This window comes from Misgurnus anguillicaudatus, chromosome 8 (assembly GCF_027580225.2).
Source record: "Misgurnus anguillicaudatus chromosome 8, ASM2758022v2, whole genome shotgun sequence".
In the NCBI taxonomy this organism is placed as follows: domain Eukaryota; kingdom Metazoa; phylum Chordata; class Actinopteri; order Cypriniformes; family Cobitidae; genus Misgurnus; species Misgurnus anguillicaudatus.
Genome location: NC_073344.2, coordinates 18,604,457 through 18,630,666, shown reverse-complemented (window position 1 = coordinate 18,630,666; position 26,210 = coordinate 18,604,457). Strand labels below are relative to the sequence as shown.

The 26,210-nt window shown below is 35.9% G+C and overlaps 1 protein-coding gene across 1 annotated transcript; it reads left to right on the top strand.

Moving 5' to 3' along the window:
* Positions 1–843: 843 nt before the first annotated feature.
* Positions 844–26,210, top strand: LOC129449895 (immunoglobulin-like and fibronectin type III domain-containing protein 1). The gene is made up of 23 exons (XM_073870961.1): positions 844–916; positions 7,663–7,738; positions 8,410–8,532; positions 9,239–9,378; positions 9,493–9,592; positions 9,738–9,761; positions 10,150–10,201; positions 10,329–10,518; positions 10,692–10,805; positions 12,810–12,978; positions 13,803–14,140; positions 14,184–14,445; positions 14,524–14,648; positions 14,730–14,871; positions 14,985–15,278; positions 16,600–16,899; positions 16,978–17,157; positions 17,450–17,578; positions 17,659–17,738; positions 19,498–19,690; positions 19,778–20,071; positions 20,149–20,469; positions 25,872–26,210. Exons 2-23 carry the CDS (start codon positions 7,705–7,707, stop codon positions 25,874–25,876), a joined length of 3,609 nt encoding a protein of 1,202 aa, XP_073727062.1. The 5' UTR covers positions 844–916; positions 7,663–7,704; the 3' UTR covers positions 25,877–26,210.

Genomic DNA, 26,210 nt, shown 5'->3' with positions numbered 1-26,210 from the left:
GAGATATTTCAGGTCACGGGGTGATGTTTGTGTTTATTGTATTCTTGGACTCTAGATAGCGTCTCTAGGCTACACCCAAGCACAGGTCCTTGTAATCTCCCTGGCTCCAGAGACTTGCAAGCTGTCTGGGCACGTCAAGCTCAGTAAACCCATATCAATGTAAAACGAAACCTAACCTCAGGAGCTGTGAGGGAAATATGCTGCCACATGAATATATATTTTTTACAAGGCCGTGAGTTTCAATATTGTAAGACCCTGAATATTGTAATTATTTCTGTAAAGGGTTTATTCTGTATTTGGATATATCAGAAAGGAAATGGCAAAAATCACATTACATTTTGATCACAACTGATAACCTGTGAACTAATAGTACATTTTTAAAACGGGTTTTAAATATATTTCAATCATCCAATAAACATATAATATGTTCGGTCATGTTACAAAAGAACGTCATCCTACTATAAATGGAAGGGCCTTATAGAAAGCGTGTCTACATTTGGGACACACATGTGATAATGTTAATCAAAGACCATTATTATTAAATATAATTATAAAAATGAATAATATATGTTAAATAAATCACATCAACATCATCACATGTAATGATCCGTTTTTACACTATATTCATAACTCTATACATGACAGCATCAACTTAACAGATAAATAGGAATTATTATCAAAATTATTTCAGTCCAGAATCGATTTCATCCTACAGTATTTGTAATGACTTACAATTAATAAAATTATGAATATGAAATATGAATATGTGTTTTATGGGCTTGACTCCCTCCCTCGAGCTACCCAAATAAAAGCTATAATGTGACAGCCGATTGATTCGACTGCATTCAGTCCACCAATGTTCTTCAGAGAACAAGCAGGATTGAGACCGAATCCGAAGGTGTGGTTCGATTTAAAGGTGAGTTTCTCTATTTCCTTTGAAAAGCAGAATACAAATTTGAACATAAATAAATAATGATTTTCATTGGACGAGGCTTGATATTGAGCACACAATATTAACACTTAAAACTGAAAAGTCAAGAAGTAAGGGTAGAAAAGGCAAATACACGAATGTGCTATGACACACCTACTAACTAATATGTGACCCTGGACCACAAAACCAGTCATAAGTCGCACAGGTATATGTGTATGGGTCAAAATTATCAATTTTTCTTTTATGCCAAAAATCATTTCCTACTGTAAATAAATAAAAAATGAATTTATTATTTGTAATATGTGTTGGTAAGGACTTAATTTAGACAACTTTAAAGGTGATTTCTCAATATTTTGATTTTTTGCACCCTCAGATTCCAATATTTGTATCACAACCAAATATTGTCCTATCCTAACAAACCATACATCACTACTGATATGAAAGTTTATTTGTTCAGCTTTCAGATTATCTATAAATCTCAATTTCAAAATATTGACCCTTATGACTGGTTTTGTGGTCCAGGGTCACTAGTGCTTCACAATATATTTTTTATTAATATGTGTGTTCCTTGGGTTTGAACCCACGACACACTAGTGCAATACCGCTGTGCTATTTAGGAGCATTTATTGGTTGTAATATATTTCACTCATCACTAAAATATGTTATGAATGAATGTGTTGTTTTTGGCATTTTTAACATTATTTAAAAGTACAGTGGAGAGCTTCAGGAAGCATAAAAGAGAGAAAAGAACAAGCTTGACCTCACTGCCCTACTAATAGCAGCAATAAATTGATGTTTTTTAGATAAATAAGTATTTTTGTCTTGTTTATTAAGTAAAAACATCTTTGAAACAACATTTAGCAAAACATGCTTTCGGAGATTACAAATTAAGGTTATTGTTCTTAGCCCACCGGCAATTTGTTTTTCTTGTTTTCAGCATAAATCTAAAGAACATCTCGTGCGATTTATCATTAAGACAAACCTTCTTCTCAATGAGGTGAGAAAGATAAACAACTTAAGATAACATTCTCTTTTAAAACAAGCAATTTTGCCATGTTTTAAAGATGTTTAGATATTTTTACTAAAGAAACAAGACCAAATCAACATAATGAATAATAAAATGTGACCCTGCCTGAAAGCCTTTGTAATTGACTTCTACATAAACTCATCCTATATAATGTAAAGAACATTTTGTAAAAATATAACTTTGAAATCATTGATTGAAATCAAACTTTGTTGATCCTAATCTCATGGTAAGATTATGCAACACTATCTCGTGGCAATTTGTAAGTATACGACCACATTCTTTGCCTTGACCCCTGTGATGTTGGGGTTAAGGGTGGGGTTTCATTATTGTTTCTTTATGATAATAAGTGATGCACCGATGTATCGGACGATTTTGATGAATTTGAAGCCATTGGCATATCGGCAATAGCACGACAAGGGCCGATACCGATTATTTATTAATGAACTGCGTGAAGGCAATAAATTGCATGTCTGTTGCATAATCCAGCATTTAAAAAATAATAATTATCAAAATAATTAAATACCTCCCAAAACAAAATAAAATCTGTACAAATTATTATTTGTCAGATGTGCGATGGAAGGGGGTAAATTCCGTAGTTAATCACGTGAGAGATTATTCATTCATGTGAGCCATGTTTGCGGTCTGGACTTTTTTCAAAATCTCAGAAAAAGACCAAAAATGGCCAAAATTTTATCTTACTTTGTGCCTCTCTTAATGTGTTGGTCAGTTGAATGTTAAATAGATCCAATCCATGTTCAGTAAATATAATTTGATGCAGAAATAAACTAGCTAATAGGCCAACTGTATAGTATTGCATAGAAGTGATTAAAGGGATAGTTCACCCAAAAATGAAAATAATGTCATTAATGACTCACCCTCATGTCGTTCCAAACTCGTAAGATCTCCATTCATCTTTTGAACACAGTTTATGTTTTATATTTAGTCCGAGAGCTTGTTGACCCTTCATTGAAAATCTACGTACGGTTTACTGTCCATGTCCAGAAAGGTAATAAAACATCATCAATGCTGAATAAAGTCGTAATTTTTGTAATTTTTGTACCAAAATGTATTTTCAATGCTTCAACACATTCTAACTGACCCACTGATGTCACATGGACTACTTTGATGATGTTTTTATTACCTTTCTGGACATGGACAGTATACTGTGCATAGATTTTCAATGAAGGGTCAACAAGCTCTCGGACTAAATATAAAACATCTCTGTGTTTCAAAGATGAACGGAGATCTTACGAGTTTGGAACGACATGAGGGTGAGTCATTTATGACATTATATTCATTTTTGGGTGAACTATCCCTTTAACCTCTAAGACCTACTTTTTTATGTTTGCACCATAATACTTAATTCTGTGTAATTGGATCTTGTTGTACACAAACATGGACAAATACACTGCTTCATGTTCTTAGAAAAATATTTGGTTATTATATTTATTGGTTGTTCCTAACCACAAAATAGCTGGAAGAAATCTGAAAAAAGATCAACCAAATCCCAGGTATTAGGAGGTTAATATCGGTATCGGCCAATAGTTGTCCGTTTAAATCTGTGTTTGTATCGCACCCCCCCCCCAAAAAAATATCATATCGGTGCATCCCTAATGATAATCGTATTTTTTTTTCAAGATTAACTTTGTATGAATTCATACGTATTAGCCAATAAGTAAAATATCTACAAATTCTCGTGAGATCAGGCTTGATTATGAGACCTGTATTTCACAGACAGGGTTATATATTATTTTATTACACGGCTCTCTGGAATGCTTGATTCTGATTGGTCAATTGAGACATTTGCAGGTTCGTTCTTTTCAAATAATAACCGCTCCAAGTAATAACGCATAGCCGGACTACACGTAAGTTTAAAATCCCTCCGCGCCAACAAAGATTACTGTTTGGCGCCATCTTGTGACAAACACTGGACAACCACAATTTAGAATGGAACATTTTGACATTAATTTTAACATGTACGGAAAAAACAAAACATTTAAACAGTGGATAGAAGAACGAACAACGACAAGACACAGAGAGCTTACTGAGACTGAACTTGACAAAAATCCTGGACAAAAAAAGCCCCTTCAATGTGATACAAGACCCTCCGCTTCGCGTCGGATCCTGATCACACTGTCGGGGCTTATTTCCCAATAACTACCGGCTGCCTCTACATTATCCCTTACTTGTAGTGTCCTAATGTAAGCTGGCCTTAACCTTTTGTATAGCTAAAATGTGGTGAAAGAGTAAAAGAGCAAGACAGATCAAGAGAAGATTTTGAAAAGACTTTTGTATGGATTGACTTTGAATCTCTCAAGATCAATTGACAAATGTCCAGGAAAAAAAGAGCAATCTTAAAGGAGGAATGAGAGACGCATCATAGCAGGCTTTTACTGGAGGGCCATCGCTCGAGCCGATGAAGGTTGTTTCAAATATTTTTCAGCAAAACACATTTACTAAGCATAAGAACGAACGTGTCAGATCTTTCCGGTATTGATGTATACGGCTGACGGATTATTACAAGTATTCAGGCTCACAAGCAATCTAAATAGAAGAGTTGCCATGGCAATCACATAATGTTGTTTTGTTCGTCTGCGATCTGTCAAACGTTGGATAACAGTTTCTTTCCCCTTTGGCCTTGTAAAAGCATTACTGAGGAGCCTGCGAATCTAAGAATGTCATTAAGACTTTTACTGCCAGTCTAGTGTTACTCCATGGGTGATATGTATCAAATCCAATTCTTAATATATCTTTATTGGCTAACTTTTTGAAGGTCACAATCACACGTGTCTTTTCCCATTAACAGAGTTCATTAAGAGCGAGACAGATGAGTTTAGGAACACCTTTAATTACACTTCAGGAGAGGTGAATATTTTGCACCCGCTCTTTGTGATTTGAGATCTCGTCTAACCTGATTGAAAGTCAAGATTATTCGAGAAATGTAGGCAGTTATATCGCACTGAATGATGAAGGGCACATCAAGTGCTTTATCGATAATAATCAGTTACAGCACGATCTCTGTAAATGTAACACTTACCCTTAATACTCGAGAGACATCAGACATTTAGAGATACTGCCATTCATACGGTGCTCTTTACATTGGCAAGAAATCCTGGCTGTTGATCTGCTCCGATACGTAATGTGCTATATGTAATTCATTATTCCAACACCAAATATTATGATTGTTGTATTTAGTCTATTAGTTGATGCATTGTTTAATTGTAACACTTTACAGTAAGGTTGTATTTGTTAATGCATTTATAAGTTCATGGTAATTTCAGACAATACTACACTCTCAAATAATGGTACAAATTCTGTCACTGGGATGGTACCTTTTAAAAAGGTCCTAATATGTATCATTTTGGAACAGAATTGTACCTTTCAAGTACTAGGATGTACCTCTAAAGTACCAATATGTACATTTGATGTACCAATATGTACCTTTTAGGTAAAACAGTGTACTTTTTGAAAAGTTACCAACCCAATGACAACTTTTGTACCTTCTTATACCTTTTTTCTGAGAGTGTTATACTTTTTTAAAATTTTAAGATGTAACTGTTAATATTAGTTATTACAATGCACTCTAAAATGCTTGATTCCGACTGAATAATAATGCAGGCAGCCTGTTTTTATCACAAAATAAAAGCCTTTGCTTCGTGTCCTCATCACACTGGCTTATTTCTGCAATAACAACCGGCAGGGGCGTCATGCACCAATTTTTTTAAGGGGGCACAGTGTGCACAGCTCACAGAAATTTGTGCATACACAGACATCAAACGAAATATTATAGAGCTTTCAGTCTTTTCCATGACACTTACATTTCTAACAATCTGAGCGCCACAGCCTTCATGCAAAAACCTCCAAAATAAAAGTGTGGACTAACTTATCAAATACTATTCAATTGGAATAATTACATATTGGCATCATATTTACATCTGAAAGGCATGTTTTGTTTATTTACGTTTTGTTTAATGACTTGTTTAATTGTGTCATGATAATGCACAACAACTGCATTATCCTATGAAATTAATGTAATTTTAAATCTATAAAGTATATAAACAACGAAAATGACATAAGCTATAGCCACGTGATTGAGTTTAATGTTCATAATGATTAAAAAAATATGTTTAGATAAAATTATTAGAGGAACGGATTTTTGCATCAAATTTTCCCTCATATGTGAGCATGTGTGATTCCGCGCCCCCGTGAACTCTGGCGAACTTTGGCGTTGTACAGTACCAAGATGAATCTAGAAATCTCTACTAATATAACGTCGAGACTGTCACATTTTAAACCATACATTTTGGAAATGTTGTGAGCGTTTCGTACACGTTTTAATTCCTCAGATAGCAAAATGCAGCAGCAACAGCAAAGAGCTTGTGAGCACGCTCAGATGCTGATGACGTCTGCGACTGCGCTGAGTCTGACTGCAGCGCCTAGCTGCCGCCAGAATAAAGTAATGTAACACGATTAAAACACTATCAAAATCTCTGAAAAGTGACAAGAATGCAGCACAGAATTAATTATATTTTGCATATTAAACAGATTTAAAGACAAGTAACAGATTAATGGACGCTTCTTTGATTTTGAGGTTGCATGCAAAATCAATTTGGCTAAAAAAAAAACAGTTTGAATGGGCATGACGCCTCTGACAACCGGCTGCCTATACATTATCCTTTATTTAATCCATGAAACTAACATTAACAAATGTATTGGCATTAACAAAAATTAGTAATGCAGCAATGTTAATGAATGCATTTACTAATGTTAACAAATACAACCTTATTGTAAATATAAATGCAATATGATCTCATAGTCACAAAAATTTATTAATTTATTTGTGTCCATGGCACAAAATTGAGCTTTTTTCATGCCTCCAGCACAAATGTCTTTTTCATATTAAATAGTTTCTATAAATGAAGAGTTTCGTTGCAAAACGAGATAACCACCGTTTTTTTAATTGTTCAGAAATCTTGTTTTTTGGTTGTGCATTCCAATTAATATCAATTCAACTGCAGTTGGTTTGTTTTGATTTAAACCTTCATAACTTAAAAAATACAGCTAAGTAGCACCATAAAACAAAATAATAACATGATAACATAATAATAAACATGTTTTGACAAAAATGTTAAAAAATGGATTTATCTCGTTTTGCAACGAAACTCTTCAAATAGTTTTTCGTGTCCCTGGCACGACTTTCTTTTTTGTGTCATTTTATATATTGTTTTCTCATTTCCCCCCTATTTTTAAATCATTGTCGCTTGGGGTTGTGGTTAGATTTGGGGTTTGGATTAGGATGTACTTTTATGTATTAGTTTCTACATGTTTTTCATCCGCTTTTAAAACTATTCTTGCCTGGAGTTGGGGTTAGAGTTGGGGTTTGGGTAAGGATGACTAAAAGTGTAACAGAAAGTGATTTTAACCCCAACCCCAAGCGACAATGGCAAGAAAGTGGGAAAAATCTATGAGAAAACAATACATAAAATTACACGAAACAGAAAGTCGTGCAACGGACATGAAAAACTATTTATAGAAATTTGTGAGTGACATGAAAAGGGCTGAGTTTTGTGCCATGGACACAAATAAATTAATCAAATTTTGCGTGTCTATAACACGACTTTCTGTGAGATCAAGTCTGGATAAATGACACCTTATATCAAAAATAAGTTTGTCTGTATTGTTTACTAAACTTTGTTTTTCACAGACATCTTCTTGACTACTGGAAGAAAGGTAAAAAATCCTCAAGATGCCTCGAGTTCCAGTGATTCCTACTGAGCAGGGTGAGCTGTGTTTGCATCAAAACATATACTGTCGCTTGCAATGACTAACATGCAATGTCAAACGTGACCCTGTCTGTGAAATCCAGTTTAAAATCTCATAATCTAATAATGTGATTAGAAGCACAATGTTCTTTACATTATTTAGGATGGGTTTATGTAAAAAAAACATTTAATTACAAAAAAATTGGGTTTTCACAGACTGAGTCACATTTACATTTAAATCTATGCTCGAAGTCAAATACATTTACAGACAAGTGGATAGCCCCATACTGTGTTTGTTTACATAGCTAAAATGCAAGTAAATCAGGCCTTGAATCCATTTAGTTATAATTATAAAGCAGATTTAACCCTTTAAGTGTCCAAGACACCACTCTCAGTTTACATGCATAAATAATATCCTCTTACAGTTACACCAGCAAAGCACCTTCACACACTACACAAGGTGTTTAAACCGTTATTACCTTACACTTACTCTACATCTCTTTATTTCTTGGTTGCAACTTTCAAGGGAACAGCACCCTCATGTGACCAAATCGAACAAATCTTTTGTAAAAAAAAAATGTTTTTTGATGATTGTTATACTATGGCCATATAAGTGGGCTGTTATACACAAAATAAATTCAGTATTCAATCAAAAATACTGTGTATATATATATTTTTTTTCTTTTAAGTGGAGATCAAGAAAAGATCTAAAATGCCTGGTGTTATGATCACCCAATATGTGAAGGAACTGCCGCGTGGAAAAAATACACCTGATTTCAACAGGAAACCAATGGCATTGTCAGTTCAAGAAGGTATTTTATACTAGTTAAATAAATCAAAAGTCAAATCAATTTCATATACTGTCAAAAAAAGGTCATAATATGTACCATTTAGGTACAGATATGTATACATTTGGTATCAATGTGTACTAATATGAAGTATTTAGGTGCAAATGCATACTTTTTGAAAAGGTAATGCCCCAGTGACAGCTAGTGACCATTTGCACTTAATTTTTTTTTAAGTTTAATCAACTTGAAATTATAATTAAATAATTAAAATAATAATTAAAAAGCTGAAATTATTTGTAAATTACAGTTAATTTTTACAGTGTATTTATATTTATCATGAGGAAGCTGTAGATCAGTGGTTCTCAAACTTTTTCAGCGTGCGGCCCCCCTTTTGTATGGCGCATTCCTTTGCGCCCCCCAAAGAAAATTTATGACAAGAAACTGTTTTAAAACTCAACTTTTGATTAAACAAAACATATTAAATGATACGAAGTAGGGCTGTTGGTTATTAGTCTTATTTTTATTGCACAGAATTCATGATAAATTAATTATATAAATTAAAATTATTTTATAAAATGTCATAAAACTGGGGCCCCCCTGGCACCATCTCGCGGTCCCCCTGGGGGCCCCGACCCCCAGTTTGAGAACCACTGCTGTAGATAACAGATGTTGATGTTTATAAACCCATGAATTAACAGTAAACATGGTAAAGTTTTTTCCTCTTCTGCAGGTAAAGTGGCCATTTTTAGAGCAGTGGTGTGTGGAGATCCAGCGCCGACTGTAACTTGGGCTCGCATCAAGGGTGACACATCCGATCCAGAATTATATAAGACAAGATTTGATCAAAGATCTAGAGAGCATATTCTGGAGGTATAATACAAAGTATACAAGTTCTGAATTTAAATTCTGAAGAAATGACAACATATTATGATGACAGATCCCTCCACAGTCACCTTTAATTTGTCGCATTGCAAACCACAACAGATACCTAATGTGAAAGCAGACCAAGCGGACACATACAAATGTTTTGCTACAAATGAGTTTGGGAAAGCCGTGTGCACGGCTACATTGAGTGTCACGTCAGGTAGGCAATACATATTTATCTGACAAAGCTTGTTAAATATTGCCACATCCAAATGTTTTTAAAAGTAGAGATCTAGGATCTGTGGAATAATGCATACTCACATCAATGCAGTCTTAGTGTGCTAATTCCTTGCTTTTTCTTTTAGCTGGATTAAAAAAACCACAAGCCGGTATGTATTGTTAAGCAATTTTTTCGAAATACAATGTAAAAATGTAAGTTTTTTTTGGAAAACACCACACTTCCATTGGAAGCAATTAAAAAACATATGCCGGCTGCCAGCTTAAAAGCTTCGATGTGCCCGCTACCTTAGTCCTTGGAACGTGTTTCAGCAAAGCATCTAACATTTATAATGTACTAGAAACAACTCTATGAAAAGACTTTACAAGGACTTTTACAAAAAAATGTATCATTATATGATATTAATGAATTAGCTAAAGGTGTTGATTTGAAGCCAATGTCCACATACTGTAGTATTTGCTATATGATTTCTGATATTGTGGTTTATTTTGATTTCATAAAAATAATAATAACATAATTATGTTTTTTTTTCTCTTAAGAAAGCCAAACAAATGATCCTGAGGACTTCAGAAAAATGCTTAAGAAAACAACGTAACTGTTTTAACTTAAGTATTTAAATACTGCTTTAATATTTATAGAAAAGTAATAAATTATGCTTGCAGAGTTTCTTTCCTCAAAAATATATAGTAAGTGATGAACTGAGGTGTGTTTTGTCTAGAATTGTCAAAAAGAGGAAAGAGAAACCGAAGAAAGAGGGAGAGATTGATCCAAAATTCTGGGAGGTGATGCTAAGTGCCAAAAAGTCAAATTATGAGCGAATATGTCGGCAGTTTGGAGTCACTGATTATCGCTGGATGCTAAAACAGCTTAACCTGAAGAAAAAGGAGAGAGAGGACGAACAAGCTAAGGTATCTCTTAAAATTACAGACAGAGCATTTTACACTTTTCCATTTATGCATTATTGCTTTTTTAATATAAGGTTTAGTTTGCTCAATTTTTATAAAGAATTTACAAATACTTTACTGCTTTTAAAAAACATCCAGTTATGTATAAGATGTAAGATTTTCTTCTTCTGTGTCAGGTGGTTGAGAAAGTTGACAACATGAAACAAATGGAAGTGAAAACGAGTGGCAGGGCTGAATTTGAGTTTGAAATGAAGCTTACCGACCCAAACAGCAAACTGTATGTCTACAAAGTAAGTTCAGCAAGTACATTTACAATACAACACAACACATTAATATTATTGAAAGATATCAAGGTTATATTTTCACAGAATGTTTTTACATCATATCAGCATTTTTATCAGTAAGGGGATTTCTAAGTGGGCAATTGACACAAAATTTCAGATGCAGCCATCAAGCCAAATATTGAATTCATACAAAGAAATCAGAACATTTAAGTATACAAGTTGAGTCATAATAAATAAAGTGAAATGACACAGGGAATAAGTATTGAACACATGAACAGAACAAGGTGCAAAATGGCATAGAAAGAAAAGGAGATCACCTGAAATCTGTTAGTACTGATTAGGGCTGTCACTTTTGTGAAAAAATCATTTTCGATTTTTAATATATAAGTGTTCATTGAATCGATTGTAAAATCGATTTTCCATGTCTAAAAAAGACGTTTCCATTTAACGCCAAATAACAGACAAATGTAAAGAGAGCGCCTGAAACGCACACGTCAGCAATATTTCTTATTCATTGTCATTAAGTTTCGTGCAGAATAAAAAACAGCAACAGTAGTGCAACATTCTCTAAAAAAATATGCAGAGTGGACTGCTGCCATAAATGAAAAACATTACTGCAGGTTCAACCGGCTGCTTTTATGATTTAGGCAATTCAAAAATTATTTTAAATAATGATTCGATCCATTTCAAACAACTGTTCAAAAATGAAACTTTAAATAGACTTACTTGAAGTTGAGAACATGCTGTGTATTTTTTTATTAAACGTAACCGACACTTAGGCGGCACTAGGCAGGCATAATGAAATGCGCAAAAAGACTAGGGCCATTACAAATTATTGGTCTGGAAAACAAGTCGATCAACATTTTAGGGGTCAAGAGCAGAGCGCTTTTCATTCACTATATGTCCATCTGTTGAGAAGACGCACTCCGACCGCACTGATGTCCCAGAGAAACTCGGGTACTTCGTTGCCAGCTGCGTATTTCGTACTGCCAATCTTCCATGTCAATAGCGGGTCCTTGTAAGCTCGCAAGGGTGGATCTGTGTCATAACTCATCATCTCCTGTAAGGTCACAATTTCGACGCTGTCTCGTGTTGCACAGGTTTATTGACGTTGTCCTCCATTTTCTTTGCAAAACACTAGATGCAGCGATTGAAAGCGTGAAACTATAGGTGCGTAAAATTGCTGGGTATTTTCTGTCTAGCTTTCGCACACCTACTGCACTTTCGGAATTCTTTATTTTCTTTTTCTGCTTGTTTGTGAGTTTTGTTACATCTTTATTTTAACTGTTTAATTCTTTTAAAATTAATAGTGTACATATTTGGTTAAAATCGATTGCCTATTTTCGTTTTCGAAACTTTTTTTGGTTGGTCCGATCGATTGTGCAATCAATTTTCGAACGAAAAGTGACAGCCCTAGTACTGATAGAGAAACCCTGCCCCCTATCAGTACTAATTGATATCAGCTGCTTTAGTGCTAATTGATGGCCTATAAAGGCTTGTCATTACCCAGGAGGCACACAGGAAATACTTCATGATTGGTAAAAGCAAAGAACTCTCTCTAGAACCGTTTCTCAATATGCGTTCTTGTCTGTACTTGCGTTCTTGTGGACTTGTGAAACGTCATCAGTCGCGGCCCAAGTACTGTTCCAATTCAAAGTTCGCATCAAGCCCAAGTTCACATAAAATCCCCGGATGTGTTCTTGATCCGCCCATTTTATCGAGGATGCATCAGAGGAGACTTGTGTGGACAGCGAAGTTTCTCATAATGCATTTCGCGTAAGGAGTTCGTTCTTCCGAGTCTGAACTTGCAAGTTCGAACTACGAAGGACACAAGTCCGAGTTTGGCGTACTTGGTATTGAGAAACGGCTTAGATCTTTGTGATCATTGTATGTGTCAAATACTTATTTTCCCCGCTGTACATTTTTACTATTCAACTTATAAGTTGCATTATATAAAGGATTTGGTTTAATAACAGGTACATTTAATCTTAAATGTTTCCCTGTTTTTAGAATGGAGATATGCTTGACTTTGGAGATGGAACTGATGATTCCTGTAAACACAATATGAAGAAATCTGATGATAAGTACTTGTTTAGCATCAACAATCCTACTCTGAACGACAGTGGATTATACCAAGTTGATGTTGAGGATGTGAACATTTTCTCAACAAACTTTACAAGTAATACAGCGTTTGCATAAAAAATTGATACTTTTCTTACTAAACTCTCAGAATTAAAGGTACATGAAGGTACAAAAGTTGTCACTGGGGTGGTACATTTTCAAAGAGTTCACTTCTGTACCTAATAGGCCAATATTGGTACCTCTTAAACCCTTCAAACCTCTTAAAATGGATCTAGTACCATTTACGGAACACATCATGTGTCAACAAGAGGCAGAAACAATGTCGTAAGGGGTGCGCCATGGACTCGAGTGTCATTGCAACAAGAAGTTATAGTTCAGCTCTTTGACTCAGGGATTTAAACCCAGATCAACTCATGACAAGAAATGTCGTCAAACTGAACTGATGCACAGATCAGGGAGCTCGTCATTATCAGCGCTGAAGCTGAGATCTTTCACCAGCATGACAGAACATCGCATCACACACTCCTTATGATCTCGTCATAAACAAAAATGCATACGCGTAGTTTCTCAGATACCTTTAAATATGTCACGTGTCTTCACGGGATCTATTTATGGTATGTGTGTGAATGCATGCACAGATTCCGTAAAATCATTAGTACTGTGAATGAACCAAAAATCCCGGACGCAACTTCCATGTATTTTCCGTAATCTCTGTGTGAAAAGGGCTTTGGGTACATGCTGGTACCTTAGGGGTACATACTAGTACCTCAAAGGTACATATCTGTACTCAAGTGGTACATATTGGGACCTTTATAAAAGGTACCATCCCAGTGAAGAAAAGCCTAATTATTTCTGAAAGTGTACAGTATGTATTTGAAACAAAGTTTTTTTATAAACATCTGCTTTATTTTAACCCTGCAGTTCCTGATGTTGAATTTAATGGGATGCTAAAGGATGCTAAAGCGGTTGAGGGACACGATGCAGTGTTCGAGTGTGTTTTATCCGGACCTGTACCGCAGATCACCTGGTGCGCCAATGACGTCTCCGTTGAACATGGAGACAAGTATAACATCACAGTATCTGAGGACAACCTCACCCACAGATTAGAAGTGAAGAACTGTAAACCAGAAGACAAAGGCGTGTACACGGCTATTGCTGGGATTAAATCCTCCAGGGCCACGCTTGCTATCAATGGTAGTTTTATTTCTTTGTTGTTTCTTGGGGATATATATACCACAATATTCTTTTGCAAGTGCTGTGTATAATAATTAAGCGAATGGTATATTGTGTGTTGTACTACTGTATATCAATGAAGATCCTAATGCTAGGGGGAAAGGTCGAGGTGGTTCAAGTGACAATGCAGATGAGGTGGGTAGGAAAGCCAAGGGGGCTGATGGGAGAGGTGATGGAAGTAAAGGTTCTGGGTCGGGAGATGGACACGGAGGAGATGCAAGAGGAAAGCATGGATTGATAGGTGATGATACGGACCATGATGAAAGTGGGCAGCATGGAAGAGGAGGACTGGGATCGGCTGTGATTGGATCTAGTGGAACGGCTGGAGATGGTATTGGTTTGTTTCTGAAAAGTCAACACTTTACCATGGTACAAATTATCGTAATGCTTGAATATGTTTTGCTTCCAGATGATAAAGTGAACTTTGGAAATGGGTTATCAGACATAAACGCCCTCCGTGGCAAGTCTGCAGAACTTGTGTGCACGCTAAATACTGACAATGCTGATGGTGTGTGGTATAAAAATGGGGTGAAGGTACAGTATGTTTGCGTATCGTAGCTATGCGTATATCTGGTTTGCTTTGAACAGATCAACATTTTTATTTCTGTTCATCAGCTGACTTCCAAAGATGGAGTGACAATCCTGAAAGATGGCTGTACACATAAGCTTATATTCCAAAGTTGCAATGATGCAGATGAAGGTTTATATGAGTTTGAAGTGAATGGATGCAGAACACAGGCCATGGTTAAAGTTGGAGGTATTTACATTGCTTTTTTCATATCTCAAAAGTATGCATGCCATTTAAAGAAAAAAAAGAGTAATTGCTAATATTATTAAAAATCCTTTTTTGCATAATGTTGTTTTTTCTAGATCTTCCAGAATTCGATCCTGATGCCTTGCAAACGTTTTCCAACCCTGTGATTGTGAAAGCAGGTCAGAGTGCTTCTTTTAAGATGCCATTTCCACCACAAGCATCTCTGGAGGTCAAATGGTTTAACAAAGGCTTGGAGCTTAATGATGGTGGTTCAGTAAAAGTGATGAAGGAATCAAATCTCAGTCGTCTTCAAATTAAAGACTGTCTACGATCAGATACGGGAGAAATCAAAATACAGCTTAAAAACCATTTTGGGTCGATCGAAGCTGCATCAAGTCTTATTGTACTAGGTGATTAATATCTGCATTATAATACAACTGTTGATATCCAGCATATACTATACTTGAAATATACTTTCTGCATTTCTGCTAGAGGTCTTCTCGGGTCCAGAAAGGTACCTGACTCAAAATTACTTGAATTACTTTTTGAACCCGATGTGCACATTTTTATTTTTTTTTAAAGAGAGACATGACCCGAGACAAACCCGAGAAAATTAGCAGTGTTGGGGAAAGTTACTTTTAAAAGTAATGCATTACAATATTAAGTTGCTCCCCAAAAAAGTAACTAAATGTGTTAGTTAGTTACTTTTCATGTAAAGTAATACATGCGTTATTAAAAGTTACTTTTGCGTTACTTTTTCTTACTTGGCTGAGGCTTGATCTCTTTCAGTTTTATGACTGAGAAGTACTGCATTCCGAAATTGCATATTTTCATCGCAAAAACGTCCTGCCATCTCTGTTTTCTGACTCAAACTGTTCCTCAAACGTGACTACATTCAGTTTAATTCAGTGCATTATTTTTTAATTAATAATTTTTTATCGAATTAATTAAACTAAAAAGTAACTTACATTACTTTTTTTTAAAGTAACTCAAATATTACTGTGTACATTTATAAAGTAATGCGTTACTTTACTCGTTACTTTAGAAAAGTAATATTATTACGTAATGCACGTTACTTGTAATGCGTTACCCCCAACACTGAAAATTAGACCTTAGTCTGACCAGACCCAGTTGCATTTTTTCGCAACTGGACCCGAATGTAAACGGCACTGACGTGTGTTCAGTCTGCATCCCCACATTCACCAGTCAAACATAAAGAAACCCCAGTGCTCTCGCAACCAATTTGGCCCGGTGTTCCATTTATTGGTATCTAAAGATGAAACCAAGGTAGCCGCTAATTTAAAATTGATTGACAGGTCTGGCTCAACTAAAATTAACCTACCGCCAGCCACACAATGTCACAAGTGCTCTTAGCAAACAAAGGAGGGGTTGGGAAAGGACTCGATGCACACACGCAAGATAGTTCCTTCTTGGTTTCGTTCGCCAAAAACACATTCAATTTAAATTACCCAAGGCCCCTTATATTATACCCTGCCCGTGTCCGAGGCACACGTGAAAATTGGGTTTTGGATTTAAGTGGACTCATAAAGACCTCTAATTTCTATTTTATCCAAAGTGACTTACAGTGCATTGCAAGTCTGTGTTCCCTGGGATTAAACCCACAATCTTGTGTGCTGCTAACGCAATGCTCTACCTGTTGAGCCGCAGAAACACTAATCTTAAACTAGATTACAGTATATTTTAAGCAAAACATATTTCTGGCCCTCACAGACAAGCCAGGTCCACCGCAAGGCCCACTGGAAGTGAATGGAAGTACATCTTCGGTCCTTGAATTGAAATGGAATCCTCCAAAGGATGATGGTGGCTCAGAAGTGACAAACTACATCATTGAGCGGCAACAAGTCGGGCAGAATACATGGGAAAAGATTGGGGATATTTCAGCTAACCATCTTACCTTCAGAGACAGAAATGTGTCCCGTGGCAAGAGATACATCTATCGCATCTATGCAGAAAATCTTGAGGGCATCAGTGAGCCGATGGAGACCGAGAAAATCATGGCTGGTGCTTTAGGTAAGAAATTACACTACACACCTTTTTTATTTTTGAGGGGTATTGAACTCAACTAATATTAAAAGTATGTATTTGCAGTCTTCCCTGGCCCACCAGCTCCTCCCAAGGTGGTCAGTGCTTCCAAAAACTGTATCAACCTGACATGGAGTCCACCAGAGAACGATGGAGGGACTCAAATTTTGGGCTACCAGCTGGAGAAACGCAAGAAAGATACTAACCAATGGGTGAATTTGAACCCGGTCAATGAACCTATTCAAGGTACTTAAACAAGATGGTTTCTGGATTATTTAAGAGAAACTAAAAGCTAAAATTTTGCAAAGTGCTAAACAAACAATGTAGTTATTTATGATAGTCAGGGCAATAAAACCAGCCTGGGTTACATTAATGCCAAGTTTAAAGAGCTGAACTTAATTACAGACATTTAATTCCAGCTTTATGTTGGGAAAGAGTCTGGAATTTTAAAACAATTAATGGGACAATTATTTAGATAACTTGGACATTACCACATATTATTTGTTTAAAAGGCGATCTCACAGGTACCCTATTCAAGGTCTGAAGTATGCAGTAAGGGATGTGTCTGAAGGGTCAGAGTATGAGTTCAGGCTATCGGCTATTAATATGTCTGGAGCTGGAGAACCAAGTGCTCCATCTGTGATGGCCTGTGCTAAAAACCCTAACAGTAAGTTGCAGGTGCATTATAAAATGTGAATAATCAAGACTCATTATTTCAATATGTTGTTATTTTCGCTGCTTTTCCAGTGAAGCCATATTTTAAAGATCCTGAAGACTTCATGGTTGTTAGGTCAGGAAATTCCATCAGAATCAAAATTAATTACGAGGTGAGGGTATGCATCTTTACACCCATACATAGGACATTTTTATTCCTCTTTCACAGGTCACAATATTTGATGGAGTTTTGAGTGTTCCATTTAAGTATAATTTTTTTATTTATTTAGGAGAAATTAAAAACAAATAAGATAATTGGTAAAAGTTATTAAGGGTAAAGAGATGTAAATTAATGTAGATTGTACACGTAAAATAAAAATTTGGATTTCGATCCATATAATAAATAATGTACTGTATGAGATCATATTGAAATATTCAATAATTTTGGGTCTCTTTCACTATGTTTGCACTGTAAAACAAATGCAGCATGAAGTTAAAACTTGGTTATGCAAGTCAATTTAACCTATTTAAAGATTTGACTTAAAGTTGACATAACTTATAAAAACAAGTTGAAATTGTTGATATAATTCTTTACAGTGTGCGTATGCACCAATTTGAGAGTGAAATGTACGCATGGGTTGTGATTTAGGTGATTTTTTTTGTGAGAAGTTCAAATGTGCATACAAATACGAAAAACGTATGAAACCCATTGACTTTTGATTACAGACTTACAGACAGTAAATCTGAGCTTAGTTTCTAACAGTAGTTGTGCTTCCAATAAACTTCAAATTGCGCAAATTGAAATTTCGCAAATTGAAAATACGAAAACATGTCAATTAAAAAAAAATCCCATATACGCAGAACATTTTTATTCCGAGCCCTTTAGGTTACATTGGAGTAAAAAAAAATCTAAAGTTTAGTTTCATGTGCTCACGTGAAACTTTCGCGTGCTCTCGTGAAACTTTCGCGTGCTCTCTTGTGAAACTTTAGCGTGCGCGCGTGAAACTTTAGCGTGCTCTTTCATGTGCTCATGCGAAACCTTCATGTGCAGATTTTTTTTAAAGTTTAGTTTCATGTGCTCACGTGACACTTTCGCGTGCTCACGTGAAACTTTCGTGTGAAACATTCATGTGCTCGTGCGAAACCTTCATGTGCATTTTTTTTAAGGTTTAGTTTTGCGTGCGTACGTGAAACTTTCACGTGTGCATGTGAAACTTTCGCTTTCACGTGCGTACGCGATAGTTTCACGTGCGCATGCAAAACTAATGCAAAACTCGCATTTGTTTTTGTTTCGCTCAAATTTTTTTTTTTTTTTTTTTTTTGCTTTTACAGGTTACTTGACGTGCATAAAAGTCACATGATCATTCTTAACATGCTTGCTTCTTTTATAAAAATAAAAGCAAAATAAAATAATGGCTAGTGCGGCAGCTGCGATATATAGTAAACCTACCAACATCCATCTATAAAGGAAATTCTGTAAAGAAAATCAGGCTACTGTTGAGATCTCTTCTTCATCTCAGGAGAAATATCTGAGACTTATTAAATAGTTTACCCAAAAATGAAAATCTTGTCATCAAGCTCGAGTTGTTTCAAACCTGTAAAAATGTTTTTGTACTGCAGAACACAAAGTAAGTTCATTTGGAAAATGTTTGTAACACAGCAGATCTGGGGCTCCATTGACTTCTATAGTTTTGTTATAACATTGTTTAAAATATCTTTTAAAATATACATTTATACAGATGTGAAACAACTTGAGATTGAGTAAATGGTGGCCGAATTTTCAATTTTGGTAAACTATCCTTTATAGCAACAGTTTCCATTTGCTCACAGAAATATCATCTGCTATTTTTCTGTGCTATATTGCCTAATCTTACTCTTCGCATCTATCTAGTCAAATATCTTCGATGCAAAATCTTGCTATTCTGCTTTCAGGCCTCCCCACAACCAGAGATCAGATGGCTTAAAAACGGTGAACCTGTATCTCCGTGGAACCAGATCTTTAATACTGACGGCACATCCACACTGGTCATACCCTCATCCAAGTACTCAGACTCTGGTGTTTACACCATTGTGGCTAAAAACTCAAGTGGGCAAACCAGCTTTGACGTAGAGGTCAGAGTAGCAGGTACAGTCAAGTGAATTGTATAGACCACTTATGGACATCATCACATTTCCCCTTTTAATGCACTGCTTCTTCACAACATGTCTACAGATGAACCCAAACCTCCAGGCCCAGTGGAGCTGGAGCAGGTGGTTTATGGTAAAGTCATTATCTCATGGGCTCCATCTCCAGACCAGAAGAAAGACGACCGACTGCACTACATGGTCGCAGAATACAACTCCAACACTCGGATTTGGCGTACGATAGCCGACCACCTTTTCTGTGCTACGTACACTACCAACATTCAACCAGGTCAAGAATATCACTTCAGAATCTATGCAAAAAATGATCTGGGACTTTCCAACCCTTCAGATTCACCAACATGGGGCGTCAACAGCAATAGAGGTAGGTAGCAGGACTATCACGAATTTAGTCTATTCTGCACACTGGTTATTTTCTCCTCAATTCATGGTTTTATAGAGTTTCAGTAACCTCGAACGTCTCAGCCGTGATAACTTTGGAAAGGCCACCATCTATCCTGGTTCCACTGAAACTCCACTCTCCACCAAAAGGATATCAGTGCTTCATGACCTGCGCTGTTCGCGGCTACCCCACGCCAAATATCGGATGGTATCATAATGGGATTTGCATCGATTCGAACCACAACTACAACATCACAAATGCATCTGGCATCTGCTCCATGTACATCCTTAGGGTTGGGCACGAAGACGATGGCGAGTACAAAGTGGTGGCGGTCAACCCGCTTGGAAGGGCAGAATGTTCTACCGTATTAAAAGTAAAAGGTGCAGTATGACAGTTGCAGTAAACATATCAAGTCATGTGATATGTATACCACAGCAAACTGATTTATTCACATCATGATTTGTCCTTTATGAACGAGTCACTCGGATGATCATTTTGAATGCGGTCACTTAATACGAATGACCGGTTTGATCTATAGCCTGTGCCAGGGCTTGTCAACAAGTGGGCCAACTCTGGGCAGTCAATCATTTTTATGCAGCCACAAGATTGATTGAGATCACCGCACACTGCCATGTCAAACCCATCTGACGTATTTATGTAAATAACTTAGCGACGGACAAATCTTCATACACACGAGAGACCAGTGGTGTCAAAAGTACTCATATTCATTACTCAAGTAAAAGTATAGATACTAGAGTTTAAAAAGACTTTTGTAGAAGTTGAAGTATCAACTCAAGCTTTTTACTCAAGTAAAAGTGAAAAAGTTCTGGTTTCAAAACTACTTAAAGTATAAAAGTAAAAGTAATGTAAGGAAAAAAATGTCATTACGGAAAAAAGCCTAGGCCACACCACAGGGGCCTATTGTGCACTACCCTATCTCCTCTAAAAAATGTTTCTTAAGGCCATAATAACTATAGTGTCATATTAAAATGTTAATGTTAAAAAATGTGGGATGCACTAGGGCCAGGGGTATGCAATGTCAGTCCTGGAGTGCCTATGTCCTGCAAATTTTAGCTCCAACCCTTACAAAACCTTGGCTACCTGTAGTTTCAGGTGACTTTTTCAGGGGCTTTTGATTAGACCTGGAGCTAAACTCTGCAGGACATCGGAACTCCATGTTGCCTACCCCTGCACTAGGCTATATCTGTTTCAACTGCATACGGTATATGCCCATTAAAAATGAACGCATTTTAGTACAATGCAAACAAGTACATTAAAGCAGTGGTTCTCAAACTGGGGGCCGCGAGATGGTGCCAGGGGCCCCAGTTTTATAATATTTCATGAAATACATTACTTTATTATAAATTCTGTGTAATTAAACCTCAGAAAAATAAGGCTACTAAACAAAATCAATACATTTGTATAATTTAACATGTTTTGTTTAATTCAAAATTTATGTTTTAGAATGATTTATGTCATACATTTTTTGGGGGGGGCTGTGAAGGAATCCACTGTACACAAGGGAGGCCGCAAAAAAAATGGTTTCATAACCACTGCATTAAAGAACTTTATATGTGTACTACTGAGCATTATATATAAATATTCAAATATTATAATGGTGCAAAAAGTCAAAATTCAGAGCAGGGCCGCTGCTGGCCAAACTTTTACAGTGGTGCCCTCTTTAGTTAAAAAACAACAAACTATAGTATGTGTGAGGATAGAAATATGCTATTGTTATCATTTATAATTGTATTTTGACAGCAACACAATCTACAATTACACACATATGCAATTATATATTAAAGCCTATATTTCTGCATCTGTACCAGTGTAGCTAATGGACTTCAGCTTAATCTAATGTGACAAAGCTGATCTTACATGTCAGTGTAAATCCAAGTAATTTTGAAGACTGTCTTTCTTGTAAGTAAATTAAAAGTCAGGTTTAAGGAAACAGCTGATGTCTATTAACAAAAGCAAAAGTTGGTATGTATGGGTATGTGTTTGATTGATTTAACACTCAAGCATTTAGCTAAGTAGGTTTTGTTAATGCAAATAAAATTTAGGCCAGTTAGTACAAAACAACAGATGTCTTTAGCATAGATATCTTTGCCATGCTTCAAAACTCAACGCAGCACAATGTCATTTAAGTTGAACAACTGAAGTTACATGATTTAAATTGGTACATTGTTATACTATTTAAATCACACAGATGCGTTGGTGTCAGCAGCCAGCTATATATTTACACAGGCTTGTGAATGTGAACTGACCTGAAAGTGATCCGCGAGTTTTATTTCGTCCTTTTCCATTTGAAGGCAGAATGCCGCGTTCTGTTACTGTACAAACGGATGGCGGATGATATCAAAGCATCGCGAGAGCAAACTGCTCCAACTGCTTCGCATGCTTTCTAATCGCTCTCGCGGTTCTAGTTTATCTTTGCAGCGCTATCGAACAAACTTTTGATCATCTGCAGTCAGCTGGGGGGGCGGGGGTTGCGTACGGCGGGGATTGCGTACAAACCAATAGGATGTCGGAATGGTGTATGTTTATACTTCTCATCCAACCACATTCGCATTCATCCGGATGATGCAATTTATCAAGATAGTTTTTTTAACGATGACAAGCCGGAATGTAAAAAAAGAAAACAAGCCGAAATTAAAAGAAGTAACGAGGCGATTTTTAAAATGTAAGGAGTAGAAAGTACAGATAATTGCGTGAAAATGTAAGGAGTAGAAGTAAAAAGTCGTCTGAAAAATAATTACTCAAGTAAAGTATAGATACCCAAAATATCTACTTAAGTATTGTAACGAAGTATTTGTACTTCACCTCTGCGAGAGACACAGCACATGAGTATCGAGTTATCCATACAGAAAATGTAACATTTAGAGATTAATCTTATCTTATTTTTCCTGATAAACCAGTGTCTCAGCAAGCTTAATATGAAATGCTGATGTGCAGGCGCGCCATGCACCAATTTTTTTTTGAGGGGGCACAGTGTGGGCAGCTCACAGAAATTTGTGCATACACAGACATTAAAAGAAATATTATAGAGCTTTCACAGTCTTTTCCATGGCACTCTCATTTCATTTCTAACAGTCTGAGTTTTCTTGCCTTCATGTAAAAACCACCAAAATAAATGTGTTTACTAGCTTTCATATCAAATACTTTTTTACAAATCATTCATTCAGAATATATATATATATATATATATATATATATATATATATATATATATATATATATATATATATATATATATATATATTTATTTATACAACAGTTCTTTCTGGTTCTCGAATCTGATTGGCTAAGAGCTATGCGATATTGTGCTAATATCGGCACTGTAACCGCTTCACCTTTCGTATCATTCCGCCACCTAGTGAATGGAGGTCCTAAGCAGGCTCATCTCTGAATGGAAAAACACAGACGCCCTGTTTGGATCACTCTCCGTGTATCTCATTTGTTTACTAGCTCATAAATCAGTCTGTGAATCCCCAATCGGAAGTTATTATTGGATGTTACGTTAAAGTTAATGGGATTAATGTCTTGTCACATCGTGTGGACGATTAACACTTGGAAAGAGGAATATAAACACTCGTTTTTTTCTGGAGCTATATTTCTTATCAGAACGCGAAAACACCGTGGAACTGCAGGTAAGCACCGCAGCTTTTAAATGTGGACATTGATCATTAACTTTATCCTGACGTGACTATTAAAACATGTTATGAGATATCGCCACTGGTATATTTATAAGCAGCATGCAAAAACATCTCTCTGACACTTATAAAAAACCGTTTTATATAGTACTGACAAGAACAAAGTTTAATAATAATAATCGAGTGCTCGTATCACGTTAAGAATAAATGAGAAAGCAATAGTAACGTTATACAAGTAGTTTTATTAACTTTTACTTCGCGCCAAAACAATAACAACACAAAAGACACTAAATATGAATTAAAAAACATTTAATAGTTTGATCATGACACCAAATAATGCTGATTTGATCTCATTTTGACGATCATAAACAAACAAGGCCAACATGAGAGCCATGGTATCTCTTTCAGAGATTTGGCCCAGAGAGGGCGGTGGTCAGCGGGGCGAGTGAACACTGAAGTCCGCTCATGCTTTGGTTCTCATTCGTACCGAATCTCACTAAGCAAACGTTCAAACAGGCGCTATCTTTACTAATCGACTGCAGATTTAAATGTAATACATATACATTCTCGACTGAACTAATCTTAAAACTACACTTTGTGACCAAGAAACCGTAATATAAAGTAACGGCTTTTCCGTCCATTGAGTTGTTATGAGCTTCAAAGCAGCCGAAAGTTTTACCTGTCATTCTGGCCGCCCTCAAATCCGTGGCGGAAGAAGTAGTTCTCAAACAAAGAGGCTTTTAAAATAACTCCGTTGTTGTTTTCTAGTTTTCGTTTTTCAAACGTGTGCCGTCGAACTGTTGTATAAAAGCAATATCGCTCTCGGAGTCGTGTGATATAGCCTACGGCCTCGTGCCTCTGGCCTAATCACAGCCGTGATGATATAGAGCTATATCACACTCCTACTCGAGCGATATTGCTTAAATATATATATATATATATATATATATATATATATATATATATATATATATATATATATACATATATATATATATATATATATACATATATACATATATACATATATATATACATATATATTTTTATATATATATATATATATATATATATATATATATATATATAATTTGAAATCCATAAAGCATATAAACAATGAAAATGACATAAGCAACAGTCACATGTTTGATTTTAATGTTTGATAATGATTTTAAAAAAAAATATATATATATATATATATATGTTGATATTAAATTATTAGAGGACCTTAATTTTACCTCATATGTGAGCGTGTGATTTCGTGCCTTGGGTCATTCAGAAATACCGCTTTTTGGCAGAATTTATTAAGAAATAATAAAAAATTATCATTTACAAGAAAACATGTCAGACGCACTTAGAGGGCTTTGCATCTGAGCCCTTCATATGTAAGGAATAATTGACTCCAGGCCGTTGAATTATAAAAAAAATGCACACCCGAGGTGGTGATGCGGCCACGACCTTTAAATTCATTTTCAATAATTTTCAATAATTCAACGGCCTGGAGTCAATTATTCCCCTTATACTACGGTAACCACACCTCAAGACATCGATCACATGATATATGTAAAGGGATTTGTCCGGTTTTTGTACTTAAATCTCTATTGTGAGTAGGACTATTTGTTCCGCGTCTTATCCACCGGCTCTTTTGCTTGTTACTAAATGTCATTTTAAAGCTGGCAATGGAGGCTTGAGCCGTTGATAACAATATAATGCAGTTATTAATGAAGTTATTAGAAAGAGAGCGACAGAGACACAGAAAGAGAAAGAAAGAAAGAGAGCGAGAGAGAGAGAGGGCGAGCGAGAGACAGAGAGATTGTGTGAATGAGGCTACCTCTGTGCGTTTCTAAACAGCGCTGTTATTTCCTCAGAAAATCGTCTGTCATGTTGTTTTTGTTAGTCTGTTATTACAGTTAACTAGGCGAAGTGATATGGAACTGTAATGCGGTCAAGAGAGCTGCCTGGAACTACGTTCGCCACGCGTTTCCCAGAAAATAATTGCACACCTCATAACATTCATCAGCCAATCAGATTCAAGCATTCAATGGATCCGTAGTATAACTTTATTTAAAAAACGCCTACAGATTCCCTCATGAGTTAATAACTTACATTTTCTATTCTCTTTATTTCAGATTAATCTTCAGCCACCTGGATACTTCCGATTTGATTTCATGCATAAATATATATGAAGCTAGTACTAGTGAATGCAAATATGTGACATTGTCTAAGACATCCTGGCTAAAGTCTCATAATCTAATGATGAGATTTGGAGCATCAAAGTTTGATTTCAGTCATTGATTTCACATTAATGTTAATCTTTGACATGACCTTACTCAGTCAATATTAAAAATATAAAGGACATATTTCTATTGGTTAATGCAGTACTGTGTAGTGAGTCCTACTATAAATACTGGAGTGCATGCATACAGAGTGTATGTGTATATGGAAAAAATGCAAATAAAGTTTTTCTG